General features: G+C 35.5%; 1 protein-coding gene across 2 annotated transcripts in view; it reads right to left on the bottom strand.

The window, feature by feature from the left end:
* Window positions 1-15,343, bottom strand: part of LOC112051078 (serine/threonine-protein phosphatase rdgC) — a 101,053-nt gene that overhangs the window by 39,223 nt on the left and 46,487 nt on the right. For both annotated transcript variants that reach the window (XM_052882213.1, XM_052882212.1), the window contains exons 7-8: window positions 6,853-7,019; window positions 6,164-6,200 (exon numbers count right to left, since the gene is read on the bottom strand). In XM_052882213.1, the coding sequence (XP_052738173.1) occupies window positions 6,164-6,200; window positions 6,853-7,019 (204 nt within the window). The remainder of the gene's footprint in view (window positions 1-6,163; window positions 6,201-6,852; window positions 7,020-15,343) is intronic.

The raw sequence follows: 15,343 nt of genomic DNA on the forward strand, positions 1-15,343 counted from the left end.
ATACGAGAATCTACACTAATATTACAAAGCTGAAGAGTTTGTTTGATTGAACGCGCTAATCTCAGGAACTACTGGTTCGATTGGAAAAATTCTTTCAGTGTTAAATAGCCCGTTTATCGAGGAAGGCTATAGGTTATAGGTATATTATCCCCGTATTTCTACAGGAACGGGAACTACGCGAGTGAAACCGCGCGGTGTCAGCTAGTTTAATATATTTATATGCAAAATTCTTTTCAAAAACCTAAATGACAATTTTATTACAATTTTGTTTTGCTTTCAACTATATCTCATAACTAGATCACTGCTTTTATGGGAAAAGCTTTTTCCTACCTAAATAAAAGTAAACAGATCTCTCAAAGCGCCTTTTAACGTGCTTTTGATGTTCTAACCGTAAACAAACTATAAAAACGCCATAAATTCAAGATGAATCGAACTTGTTACAACCAAAGTTGTAGCGAAGAGTCATAATTACTGTTTTCTCTATACTACAGTCTTTCTTGATGAGTACTGTTTACCAACAAACAAATTAAATATGAATTGAAAATGAAAATCACTAGTCATTTCACACCTAATAATAATTTTTATTAACTTGGTCTTAAATTAATGGAAATAAATAAAATTGATTAATAAGCTTAGAACCATTAGATATGGTTAATATCTATGCTAATCTATATCTATACTAATATATAAAGCCGAAGAGTTTGTTTGTTTGTTTGATTGAACGCGCTAATCTCAGGAACTACTGGTCCGATTTGAAAAATTCTTTCAGTGTTAGATAGCCCATTTATCGAGGAAGGCTATAGGCTATATATTATCCCCGTATTCCTTCGGGAATGAGAACCACGCGGGTGAAACCGCGTGGCGTCAGCTAGTAATTTATAAAATACAAAGCGTACTAAATTTTATATAAATAAGTTATCCACCTATCCACCACTACACACTTAACTTAATCAACCACACTTTAAAATCACAGATTTTATATCTTTACTATCTACAGATTTTCAACCCCCGACGCAAAGACAGGGTGTTATAAGTTAGACGTGTCTGTCTGTCTGTCTGTGGCATTATAGCTCCCGAACGGATGAATCGATTTAAATATTTTTTGTATCAAATGTGACTTACGGTCGAGTGTTCTTAGACATATTTGATGAAAATAGGTTGAGCCGTTTAAAAGTTGTGGGGGTTGAAAAGGGGAAGAACAACCGAATGTCTGCAAATATACTCGAGTGGGGAAAGAATGAAAGCGCACTGAAAGACTACGACTTGAGCGAGCGAGTAATTAATACTTTCATAATATTCGGGGGTATTTCAAAATTTTAAAATTTTTATGTTTTAGAAAATGAGCTTTAAAACAAGGTACTCACATTAACAATATATAACTTTAACTTTATTATACATACACATATATATATATATATATATATATATTATACTTAAGTGTTCGACTACTTTAAATTCACTCTACGATTAGCAGTTGGCAAATCTTATACAAAGGGTAGACACTTGATGTACGTGACAGCGAGATCCCAACCCTATTCCCACAACTTTACTACATCGGACGTGACTTAATTCTTAAAGTTAGGTTACATGTTCAACCACAGCGTACTTTAACTAAAATAAGAATAAGTAGTAAGTAGCTACTGCATAAACTTCTACATGCCAATTCCTCGTATCCAAAGTATACCAAAGAGCTGTGATAGCCCAGTGGATATGACCTCTGCCTCCGATTCCGGAGGGTGTGGGTTCGAATCCGGTCCGGTGCATGCACCTCCAACTTTTCAGTTGTGTGCATTTTAAGAAATTAAATATCACGTGTCTCAAACGGTGAAGGAAAACATCGTGAGGAAACCTGCATACCAGAGGATTTTCTAGATTCTCTGCGTGTTTGAAGTCTGCCAATCCGCATTGGGCCAGCGTGGTGGACTATTGGCCTAACCCCTCTCACTCGAGCTCAACAGAGAGCCGAATGTGGGTTGATTATGATGATAATGATGAAACTATTCACTACTACTTGAACTAGATCAATATTTTGATGGGTCTTGGATTTGATGTTCAAGCTAATCTAATAAAAAGATGGCTGCTGTGACCAAAATAAGTGCCTTCAGCACCAGTGGTGGTTTCTAAACTGAGCCTACTATAAATGATTTTTAATTTTGAAATCGGGAGGACAATGTTATTTCTTTGCCTCTGACCGTATTCGTTGTCGAGTTTGTAGTCTGTTTGGCTGGGAATTATAAACCCAGGACGACTTCATTAGTGTTGTTAAACCTAATATAAATTAAATTTGAATGGCCTATTTATAAGGCCGGACTCGTCTTTTAGAAGAGATTTGGAACTTAGACATACAACGCACTTCCAATGAAGGTTGGCAGGCAGAATGATGTTTAACTCTGTTTATAACAGTTACTTTCGGTGGGCTATTCTGTAACGATGTTATGTATAGCTTGCAATAGCGAGGTTCGAATTCACCTATCTCTCTGTTTAACACGATACTATAGAAAGAGAAAGATAGAGTTGCATTCGAAATTTCTTGCGATAATACAAAGGGTCGTTACAGAATAGCCTTCTAGCTGGCTTAGTCACTAACAGGCGTTAATGATTGTGACTTTGACCGACGGCAACGTGCTGTCCGAAACACAGGGGTTTAACACCACCAACATTCAAACTCCGAGCTTTTCAGAACTTCTTAGAGTAATAAAATGTTCATCATTTTATAGCCCGACCAACTCAAACCTAGGATCTCCGAAGCCAAATGAACCATTTAGCCTACTAGGTAAGCAGATATCAATACGTTACTCTGAATAAATAATATCCTAAAGCCAACAGCGTGGTGAGCTAAGTGGTTTAAAGTGGGTCATTAATTTTGTAGATGATAATGATCATTGCTCTCCGCTTGGCGAACTTCAAATTCGGAGTCAAGCTCTCTGCAAGTTGTTTTCGTCTGTGACTTAATTCACGTGTGACGTCACTTTGCATCTCACTTAGTACATCCCGGGTAATGTAGAGCAATATACAGAATTTTTCCTAACTTACCGGCATATTATGTCAAATATGCCGGTAAGTTAGGTTAGGTTAGGTATACACCCTCCGGAATCGGAGGTAGAAGTCATATCCACTGGGCTGTCACGGCATATTAAACTATACTCATTTTCTCAGATAAAAGTTGTCATAGATTTTCTCGCGAACAAAAAGTTATAAAGTACCATAAGAACTTCAGTTTCTGAAAAATATATATGTTTAATATTAATATGAAATCGAAATTTTTTTTTAAATAAGTGTTTTTACCATGTTTTGGAAAATCGCTTCAAAACAAACTATTCGTTCTACGTGAAATTTACACTTATAAAAATAAGATACAAATTTTGCAACATACGTTACCTCATTAGTTTTGGAATAAGTTTAATAACTTATAAGATATTAAAAAAAAAACCGCAAAAATAGAGGAACTCGTGATCAACGATCAAAACAAATGGAAATTATTGTTCAAGGTTAGCATTAGTAACAACATTAAGTGAAAAATATTATATGTATGTAAATCTGTTTGTATTTAAGTGCACTAAACTTTGTAAAGCTTTCATCTGACTGTAAAGAAACTTTCATGAGTTATTCGACGTAAGTAGGTAAGTAAGAAAACGAAGGTTCCGCGACCAAAAACAAAAGAAAACGTTTTTCTTTCCGTGGCTTCGCCACGCTTACTGAGAACAGCAAGAGTTTAAACAATAAAATCTAAAAATGTAAACTATCTTGAAAATATTTTATGTAGTGCCTACCTGCACTTAATAAGATTTTTCACGATTTTTCAAGACTTTTCAAACATCTGCTAACATAGGCATGCATAAAGTTTACACGAATTATCTTAAGTAATAAATAAAATGTTTCTAATGCATGTTAATCTCTGAATGATTTATTTTTTTTATTTTTTAACCGACTTTCAATTCACCTTCAAACTGATAGGAAGTTAGCACATCACATACAATGTTATTTTTCGTTTTATATGTTTTTGTGATTTTGAAGTCGGCTGAATTTTTAATTTATATTTTTGTACATAAGCATTATTTAGGTTCAAAATTCAATATTGTAAATGTTATAGTTTACAAATCTGGGTACTCGATGTATTGTTATCATAACTACAAACACAACAAATGTTTATATTATCACAAGATTGTTATTGTTCAACAAGATGTTTTAGATAAGATAGCTGAACACGGGTACACAGTTAGCCCTCATTCGCACGAGAGTTTTTTTAACGGACGTTAAAAAATCGTTCAAGTAAAACAAATGCATTCCCAAGTATATGTTCACACAACGTTTTTAAAACACGCCGCTTTTTTCGAGCAGTGTTGCATTTTCAATTTTGGGCGTTGGAAATAGACCTTCAATTAACTTCATACTATATTTGAACGCTTTTTTAACGTCCGTTAAAAAAAACTCTCGTGTGAATGAGGCCTTATTGAATTTTATACTAGCGGACTCCCGTAATTTTTTCCGATTTTATCGGGATCAATAAATAGCCTATATCTAACTTTGACGGCCGCGTGGCGCAGTGGGTAGTGACCCTGCTTTCTGCATCCACGGCCGTGGGCTCGATTCCCACAACTGGAAAATATTTGTGTGATGAGCATGAGTGTTTTCCAGTGTCTGTGTGTATTTATACATTATATAAGTATTTATATGTAGTATATAATTGTATACTAATATTATAATATCAACTATCTTAGCACCCATAACACAAGCTACTCTGTATGCTTACTTTGGGGCTAGATAGTGATGTGTATTGTTTAAGTATATTTATTTTATTTTAAACTACATATGCACCAATCTCACACACACTATTAAAGCACATTCACACTATTAAAGCCATAACTTTGAGAAATCCTGGTATATACATATAGTAATAATTCATAATTCATATTCACGTTATTCCATATCAATGGGTAACGCATAAATAAGGATTTATCCCGAATCGCCCACGACAACATACGAGTATATGCGAGTATGTATAAGTGACTACCTTATGAAAACATTCCCAAAGGCCGACAATATATGAGGGTGGTTTGGGTACACATTTTGAAGCATTAAGTTTGCCACGTTCTGAATGTATAGCTCTTACTGGTAATGCTTTCTTATTGCTACCAATCATTCACAGATTCTAAACATTTTACAAATATATAACAACAAATGGTAAGGTACTTACTATGAATGAATTATTATGAAATATAGATAAACTTATTTACCTCATGTATTCGAAAGTTTTTCTGTTCGTTACCTTATCTATACATATAATAAATCTCCACATGAAATATATTTCCAAAATAACCATCAACGGGTGATTAGTGATCGATACTGATGCCAAAAATGCAAACAGTAAATTTTTATCTGTATGTCTGTATGTTTGTTATAGAAACAAATACTACTCGACGAATTTTAATGAAACTTGGTACATTTATTTTTCATGCTCCTACAGGGTTTGTTAATATGGGATCACAAAGTGTATGCAGTTGCTGTATCTAGCCGTGCCGCTTTTTTTTTCGATTTTGCGGGGGCACTGCCGTGTCTCCAGATTAACATGGTGGTTGTACCCGGACGAGCACTGTCACTCAGGTATTAAACTCCTCGTATCTCTAAATTATAAAACTTACTATTGCTGTTTTAAATAAATAAATAAATATAAATATAAATAATAATAAATATACTTAAACAATACACATCACTATCTAGCCCCAAAGTAAGCATACAGAGTAGCTTGTGTTATAGGTGCTAAGATAGTTGATATTATAATATTAATATACAATTATATACTACATATAAATACTTATATAATGTATAAATACACACAGACACTGGAAAACACTCATGCTCATCACACAAATATTTTCCAGTTGTGGGAATCGAACCCACGGCCGTGGATGCAGAAAGCAGGGTCACTACCCACTACGCCACGCGGCCGTCAAATGGACTAGTTTTATTTTTTCCTATTATGCAATCGACTCATAATTTATTATTAAGATAGTACCTATGAAGTTTACAATGGGTTTATAGTGGGCCCATAAATAATAAATATTAATTAATTTTGCAGAATTCCTATTTCAGAAACGGTATTCCTTAAATATTAAGACCGAAAACAATAATAGGCTTAAAATAAATAGCGATAGCGATCACTTACCCGATATTTTTGATGGACTTCCCTTATAAACCCGTACCTGCAAGAAAATTGATTTCGTTAGTAAAGAGCAAAGAAAAAACCTACTACGAGCGCAGTTGTTCATTTAAAATTCAAAATCAATATCAACGGACTCACTAACAGAGGCTAGTACTGTAATTGAGTTTTCTACCAATTGAATTTTCAAACTTAGTTCAATTCAATTTAAATCTCCTATGGTTGAGTGACCTAGAATTATATCGATTCACAACAAAACTTTTAAGGACTGTAAATTCGTATGTTGTGCGCTACTGCAACGGATTTTTGATAAACTGGTTTCTATGTCATACCCCTCCCTCTGTGTCACTCAAAATAATTTAAAATGCGTTACTGCTGAAATTCTGTGTCTGTGTAAAGTAAGCCATTCAAATGATATAATGTTTAAAAACCTACCTATATGTAAATTTTTAGCAGTTTCATAAATAAATATAGAATAGGTATTCACTTGTCACTATGTAAATAAACGAAGATTAAAATGTAAAATAGTCCCCCCATTAGATGAACCGAGGATATCAAGCGAGGCGCAGGGAGCGACTGGATGAAATTTCAAGCCGGGTCAAGAGCGTTGTGCTGAAGTCCATGCAAGAGGCCTATGTCCAGCAGTGGACGTCTATCGGCTGATAATGATAAATGATGATAAAAATGCAAAATACCTGGTGTTCATGATAAGATCTTCGTGGTTGCCTCGGTTCAAATAAACGCCCCCGGGGAAGGCCAACATGCACGCTAGCAGCAGAAGAAACACTTCCAGTCCTTTCTTGCCTCGATCTACGAAGTCTCCATTGAATATGTACGGGTTCTCTGGCGACGGCAACCCATTCTGCACGAAAGGGGAATATTTAAGACGTAAAATAACGTATTACTACATAACGTATTTACTAGAGTACTAAACGCGTGACGCGTAATAGTATGTATGGCATGATTAAGTTATAAAAACTAATTAAAGGTTCTAATTTGACCATACTACGACTATCTATGGCAGACCGACGCAACAGCTGACTTGAGAATATATCAACATATATCTGTATAATTAAATGTTTTTTCTAAATATTTCGCTTGAAGAGCTTTACTTAATAAAAGGAAAGTAAAAGGAAGTGTACTCCTTAATTGTGATGCGGAGGAATGAAAACCAAAAAGAATGTGAAAACTGCAAGTGGAAGGACACAAGATGAGAGGAAGGCCAAAGAAGAGATGGTTGGAGTGCGTGAAAGAAGCTATGGGTGTAAAAAGATGTGAATGGGAAAATATGACACATGGGCGAGGGTTAAGGAATTCCTTGTCAATCAATTAACACTCCCCATTTCCGCTCGTGTTGTTCTCCTTGCCTTTAGCCAAATTGGTAAGATCCTAATAGAGCAGCTTTGGATACTCGTTCTAATATTGAACTTCTTGCAGTTCTAGAGAGTTCTACTGACCTTATATCCATTTTTAGTTAGTTCATTTGCTAAGTCATATTATCATCTGCTATCCTAGATACGTAATTCTTAACAATTACTGTGTTATACTTACACTGTAATACGCGTACTCCGGATAACAATGAATCTTTATAAAGTGCCAAAATAAATAATAACCATTTTGGTCCAAAAATAAAAAAGAAATATGAGAAGCGACGACACCTAAATCCTGTCATAATATATTCATCAGGGAAGGCATCCCAATATCATTAGGAAAATAAACAAGATTTACCGGTGAATTATCTTGTTAAATGTGTGGGTAGACTGAGTTTTTTGATCGCCTTCTTTTTTAATGGCAAAATTGGTAATTCTAATAAGTTGTTTGCTCGAGCATGAAATTGGATTTTGGTTAACAATACCTTGAAGTGAAAAGTGAATTTGAATACCTCAAGTAAAGATAAGTGTGACAGACTTAGTGTTAAATAGAGTTACTTTTCCCACTAGTACAGATAAATACGAGTAGAAATAAATGAAATATCTGTAGCATAGTGTTGACTGTGCACTCGTAGGTAACCGAACGCCTCCATAATCAATGGAATTGATTTTTGACGTATACGCGCTCTGTACAGTCCGAACTCCGAACTAATAAACTAGTACGAAAACAAATAACTATCACAGGCTCTAGTTACTTGTTGCAAATTGAGATTAATTGTCTTTGGCTGTCGGTATTTACCTTTTCGTACAAATAGCGCCTGTTGACTATTATAAAAAGATTCCTTAATTAAAAATACCACAAAATGAAGTAAGTAACGAGTACCCTATTGAGTGTTAAGTTCTGAAAAAAGGAATTTTAGTGTCAAACTTTTTAATTGTATTTATCCCCATTTGTATCTAAATGAAGCATAGAGTACTACGAGGATAATGTCAATCAGTGTTATACATATTTTCATGGGTGGAAAATCTTATTAAGGTGGATAAGACACATTTGGAGATCTGTGTTTCTATTCCATGGTAATTCACGTTACAATTATTAAGACCACAGGTTCCCAAACATATTTTTCTCTTTGGCCACTTTCTAATTTTGGTTTCGGAGGACCCCCTAAATTTGTGTATAAAAATGTGGTTTAAGCCTATGGAAATTTTTGTTGCAGCTGAAACAACTGCCACCGCGAAATAACAGTTATGTCACGTCAACATAGACCCCCACCTCCAGTCTAGTCTTCTGTAGACACCTGGGGGTACTCAGAACCACTTTGGGAATCGATGGTTTAAACGGTAGATGTTGAGAGTGCCAAAGATATAGAACATTCATACATAGAGACGCTCTGGAAAATTTGGCATTCGGGCAAAAAATCCGATTGTGTGGTTATAAAATTTGTTGTCAGTGTCTCTATTACATTTAACACTAATTAGCAATCCCAGAGCCTTCCTATTATAAACGAGTTCACAACTGCGCGAAAAATGTCATCAAACACGACACGTGACGTAAAATACATACTATGATCGCCGCTAATTTGCGAATCCTTACCCGTGCAGCATGACCATCGGTAAGGTCATTTACGCAACGCGCACCACAAATCGATAGCCTCAACTACGCAATCATTATCCTTCTGTCTGATCCATGTTATCCCTGTCGAAGCTACGGACAAATGCCTTCTTGATTTTACGCATTTCTGCTCCCATTTCTATAGTGGCTTTGATATACGATTTGAGTGAGGAAATCACGTGTCCCATTTTGTATAGTAATTTATGACGAATGCTTTCATGTTAAATAGGGCGTTTGCGTAGATTCGGCTTTTTATCTACTCCGCGGTTAGGAACTAACATTATAATACAAAATATGAAAATGTTTTTACTTTCATATTTACAACATAATCATAATGTAATACAAGGAACTTTTATGACATTTGTATTATTAAAATGTGATCATAATCACTTCTTTCGAGATGCTTTATATTTTATGCCAAGATTATTCTCTGTGAAGTTTTTAACAGACATAAAACAGTACTATTACACATTTTTCTATTCTTTTTATGAAAAGAACTACTTTCAAATTTACATTTGTTATTTTAGTTTAGAGATTTGTGTATCCTTCTTTGAGCCTGGGTCGAAATCATTCGATTAATGAACCTACGAGTACATAATAATGCTCTGCGTTTATCATAATAACCTATTTTTAAACGCTTTATATTCGTTTCACTTGTATGTTTGTATGTAATCCTAACTGCGGCTCCTTAACCGTAACTTATTAAAAATAATAAATTTTCTCGTAATCGTGACAAATAAAAAAGAATCACACGGATCTAAATACCCATTAGAATTTGTCATCACTAATCACTTTTTATTTGTGTTTTTCTCAATTTGAAATTTATACGTTTTCTTGATAGATTATTTATTTCGTATTCATTTAAGAAACGATTTCATGGCAGGAAAGATCTAAATCTAATATTAATTAAATTCTGTCATATCCATATTATACCTACCTTGGCAGAAAAAATGTCTTATCTAAACGCCACCGCTCACATTTTCATCGTATCTTCTCAATTCTATGTGAATGTCGAATTTGCATGTTCTAATAATACCTACTTGTTCAGGTGATTTATGATTATTGCTTTAATCATTTGATGCTGAATTCAGTTGAAGGGCTTCGTATAATTTAAAAATAAAGTAGACGGTTTCTTAGTAGGCCGATGTGTCACAAAGGGGTACCGGCCTTGAGGTGTTCCAGGTGTTGTAAAATATCCCTGGTATTTTTATCCGGATAGCCCAGTGGATATGACCTTTACCTCCAATTCCGGAGGATGTGAGTTCGAATCAGGTCCGGGGCACCTCCAACTTTTCAGTTGTGTGCATTTTAAGAAATTAAATATCACGTGTCTCTAACGGTCAAGGAATAATATGAGAAAACCTGCATACCAGAGAATTTTCTTAATTATCTGCGTGTGTGAAATCGGCCAATCCACATTGCGGCTAGCGTTTTGACCTCTTTCTGAGAGGAGACTCGAGCTCAGCACTGAGCCGATTATGGGTTGATAATGCTAATGATGATGATGATTTTTATGCGGTTAAACATTAAATACGAGATTAACATCAATATCTTTTTAATATTATGTTCAATAGATGGTGTTGAGTAGGTATATTCTAAAAAACGTTAATGTATTTTGTGCAGTGGTTTACAAGTAGTAATCGATTTTCAACACAACTAAACAACTTTGCAGAGTATTGAAGTACATGTACATCTTATAGATCGTTCCTGTATCGATTATTATCTACTAGCGGACGCCCGCGACTTTGTCCGCGTGAAGTTTAATTTTTCACAAATTCCTTTGGGGACCATGGATTTTTCCGAGATGAAAGTAGCCTATGTATCCAGAGTAAAATTCTATTCTATTTTCGTTCCAAATTTCAGCCCAATCGGTTCAGTAGTTGCGGCGTTAAAGAGTAACAAACATCCACACAGACATCCATACAAACTTTCGCGTTTATAATACGAGTATTAGCGCGTATTTACTTCGTTTTCATGCATTGACTTACAACGTATTCAATATAGTCAATGTTTTTATGACAAATCTTTGATCTACCCATTTTATAACTTTCACAATATTTTGTTGTTTGTTTACCTACGCAGCTACAACACCTTTATTATTCGATAAACAACAGTTCTACGTCATTGCTCGTAGCCATTGTAGCGAAGTTACGTAATATCGTATGCTGTCGTCACTTGCATGTTTCAGTTTTGATTTTATGTTATAAGTTGGTCTTGTGCTATAGAACGAGCCTGTGATAGTCAGACGTACCTTATTTTAAGCCGGCACAGTCCAAATTCCATAATTGGCTACCGTACTTATAACTTATGGTAGGCAAAGATTTTCTACTATAGTTATGTAACGTGCCTACAAAAACACCGCGAAGAGTGATCCGAATTTAGCTACTCCATTGAGCGTTTACTTACATTATATATTTATGTATACCTATATATTTTTGAACACACAACTCGACATTGTAGACAGTAATATTTTAGATATTATTTCTTTATATCTATATATATAAAAATGAATTGCTGTTAGTTAGTCTCGCTAAAACTCGAGAACGGCTTAACGGATTTATCTTATCTTGGTCTTGAAATGTTCGTGGAGGTATAGGGAAGGTTTAAAAGGTGAGAAAAAATCAAATAATTTCCGGGAAATATTCCCATACAAACGTTTAAGAGTCAAGCGGTAGGGGTAGGGTAGGGGTAGAGGTATAGAAGGGTAGAGTAGGGATAGAGAATAAGTGCACTTATGTCAAAACGAAGCTTGACCGGGTCCGCTAGTATTATATAACTTTGGTTGTTTACTATGCGACTAAATGAAATGAAGACAATTAGATATTTTTGTTCACCTCAGTTTGGACGCGTTAGTAACATATTATCTAATAGTATAAAATATTTGATGGTAGGAGCATATGCCGAAATACTGCCGGACGGGGTGGTAAAGTCATTAGCACTACAAACGGACAGACGTCTCAAAAATGCTTGTAAACAAAGCCTAATTGAAATAAATGAATTTTGAGTTCGACATTGACTTTGACTACTCGTCCATTACACAAACTAGGTATTTAACTAGCTGAAAATCAGCGCTGTATGTTCTTTGTTTATGGGGAGCATACAGCAATATGCTGAGCTAGGACCTTTTTCTAGGTTATGCCACATATCGCAGGGTATTATTCTTAAATAATTGTGATGTGTGGCATAATGTAGTAATAAATATATTTTCTTTCTTTCTTTTCTTTCTTTCTTTAAATTCCGTAAACACGTGCCTTTCTGTAAGAGTAGATTACGTTGAGTGTTTATGTAATACTAGTAACAACGCACTCAGTCCACACTTCATCGTAGTAATATTAGATATACAAGTGCACACTAATATGCTAGATTATAATCATTATCATTATTAGATTATAATTATTTGACGGCCTCCGTGGCGCAGTGGTATGCAGGCTGGGCCGATTGAGATTTTCTTAATTGTTACAGGTCTGGCTGGTGGGAGGCTTCGGCCGTGGCTAGTTACCACCCTACCGACAAAAACGCACCGCCAAGCGATTTAGCGTTCCGGTAGGATGTCGTTTAGAAACCGAAAGGGGTGTGGATTTTCGTCTTCCCTTACTTCACTTACTATCAGGTGAGATTGCAGTCAAGGGCTAACTTGTAAAGAATAAAAAAAGCCTTTTTAAACGTCCAACAAGGCAAGACCTTGCTTCATAGTGTTCGTCCATACTGCAGGCCTAGCGCGGTTGTGATTTATCAAACATATGAAAGGCCCATTGGGTCCACAATGAAGTGGCTTAGGCGGAAGCCTATAGGAAAAGTGGTATGGAGCACCGCGCTGCTTCAATGCAGATTCGCGGGCCTGGTGATATTTTTATGGCAACCACTATCGTGATAGCCCAGTGGATAAGACCTCTGCTTTAAATTCGGAGGACGTAGGTTCGAATCCGGTCCGGGGCGTGCACCTCCAACTTTGTTTAGTCCGAAAATATTCATTTTAGAACATATGTTCCTTAGACATTTTAAATTAATTTACCATAAACCTAGAGTTATGGGAAATACTCCCGAGCAGCCTGTATATCCAGTAACAGTACGTCCATGGATTAAAATGATGAAAGTTTGCATACTCATTCAATAAATGTCTCAGGAAATACAATAGAAAAACAATATCAAAGTAAACGAGGTCATGGCAGTAACAAGCGGTCTATCAATCAAGCGGTCCTCAAGTCCGCTGTCGTACAAATTGGATGACGCGTGACTTGTGAGTGGTGCCACTCCTTAATTGTTAGCACAGCAAACCCCCGGCTATCGCTTCTTTGACGTCAAGCCTCCCTTAATATGGAGAAAACGCATCTCAAGCTAAATTGTGTTCTAGAAACTTAATATAACACAGTGTAATCTAATCATATTAGGCCTGTAATGTACTGGTATATTATTTTTACGTCGGATTTAGATCACAACACATGTCACACTTACTCGTACTTCTACTACTACTTCTTTAATGTTCATGTAACGGCTCGTGAGTGGTGCCACTCCTTAATTGTTGGCACAGCAAACCCCCGGCTATCGCTTCTTTGACGTCAAGCGTCCCTTAATATGGGGAAAACGCATCTCAAGCTAAATTGTGTTCAAGAAACTTATAATATAGCACAATGTACCTAATCTAATCATATTAGTTTTAGCGGACTCATAAGTGATTACAAATATAAGAAAGCTAATGTCAAGCTAAACAAAGATTTCACAACATTTGTCAAGACAACTTAATTATCAAATCAAACTGTAACTAAAATAAGACCCTAGAATGGCAGAGAATGACCTTGAGTGAAGTCACGCACTTGTGAACGATGTGTGTAGGGTTATAGGATCCTTTGACTGTTAACAAACACTCCCCTTTTCCACTCAAGTTACTCTCCCCGCCAATCCCAAGTATCGCCACGAGCACACTGAAGCCGTTCGTACCGCAAGTCGTTGCAACGCGGCGATAACATTAGGCCTGTAATGTACGGATATATTATTTTTACGTCGGATTTAGACAACACACAACACAAGTCACACTTACTCGTACTTCTACTACTACTTTAGTGTTCATGTAACGAAAAAAGGTACTGCATCTATTGAAAAGCGACTAAAAATTTGCTTTAATTTCTCGACAATACACAAAGTCCGCCAACACGTAATGGTGATTCTAAGTTTCATAATCTCTCTTTTTCTCTTGTTTAAAAAGGGAGTTTAATTAACCTCGATTTTGATACAAGTTGAAAGGAGGGTAGTTTATCAAAAATTGTTACTAACCAGCTGTTTTATTTACTGTTGCTTAATTAAAAGTTATACAACTTAACAGCCACAATATCCTACAAATGGAGGGTACATTATCTCGTTCCGACGCTCAGATTTTTTTATTTCCTGGTAACTCAGTTAGCTACCAGATTCAAGAATTTTCGTAAATAAAAAAGTTGATCGAGATCGAGATGAATCTTTCACGAAAAATTAACTTTATAGTAATCAAAAATGTTGTTAAATTAAATTGATAATGTTTTATTCAGACTCTACGATGACGACACTAAATCGCAAAAATACACGTGAAAGAAATGCCAGTTGCCAGAATAAAAAAAAAAGAAAAGAAATCTTTTCCATTATATTAGTTTGTCAAAGTAGGTACTCGCTTTATTTGAATTATTTTTATGCCTTTGTGACTAACACTCTTAAGTATTGTGTTCACCACTTTAAATATAATGTCTCCACTATAATCTATATAAAACTTTAAGAGCTTTGATATTAAAACCAGTCTAACCTGACTTACAAAGAATAAACTTTTACTACCAACATTAACTCAATTTTGCAACAGTCTTCTAACGAGTCAGTTACTAAAGCCATTTAAAACTGCTATTCTATAAAATTCCATTACGCGATAAGGTCAATGGGTTAACGACTTTGTTCTCGTTACTGGGTCGAAAACGTCTCTTTCCGTACTGTTTTCCTTAGACACCATTTCCAGCAATATTTTACTCCATACAACTGCATACATAATGCATTGGATACGTGCCAGTAGTTAAAACCTCTACATACAATATAGAAACCACTACAGCTTCTAAATTGCCTGTTGAAACACTATTGTATACCGCCCTTTCAAACAAAAGAGAGAGTGTATCAGCCAAAAGGCACGCAAATTTTATCTCAATAATGCAGAAATAGTACCCCTTTTGTAGGCTATTGGATCCGATACGAGTA

The sequence above is a fragment of the Bicyclus anynana genome, chromosome 6 (assembly GCF_947172395.1).
Source record: "Bicyclus anynana chromosome 6, ilBicAnyn1.1, whole genome shotgun sequence".
NCBI lineage: Eukaryota > Metazoa > Arthropoda > Insecta > Lepidoptera > Nymphalidae > Bicyclus > Bicyclus anynana.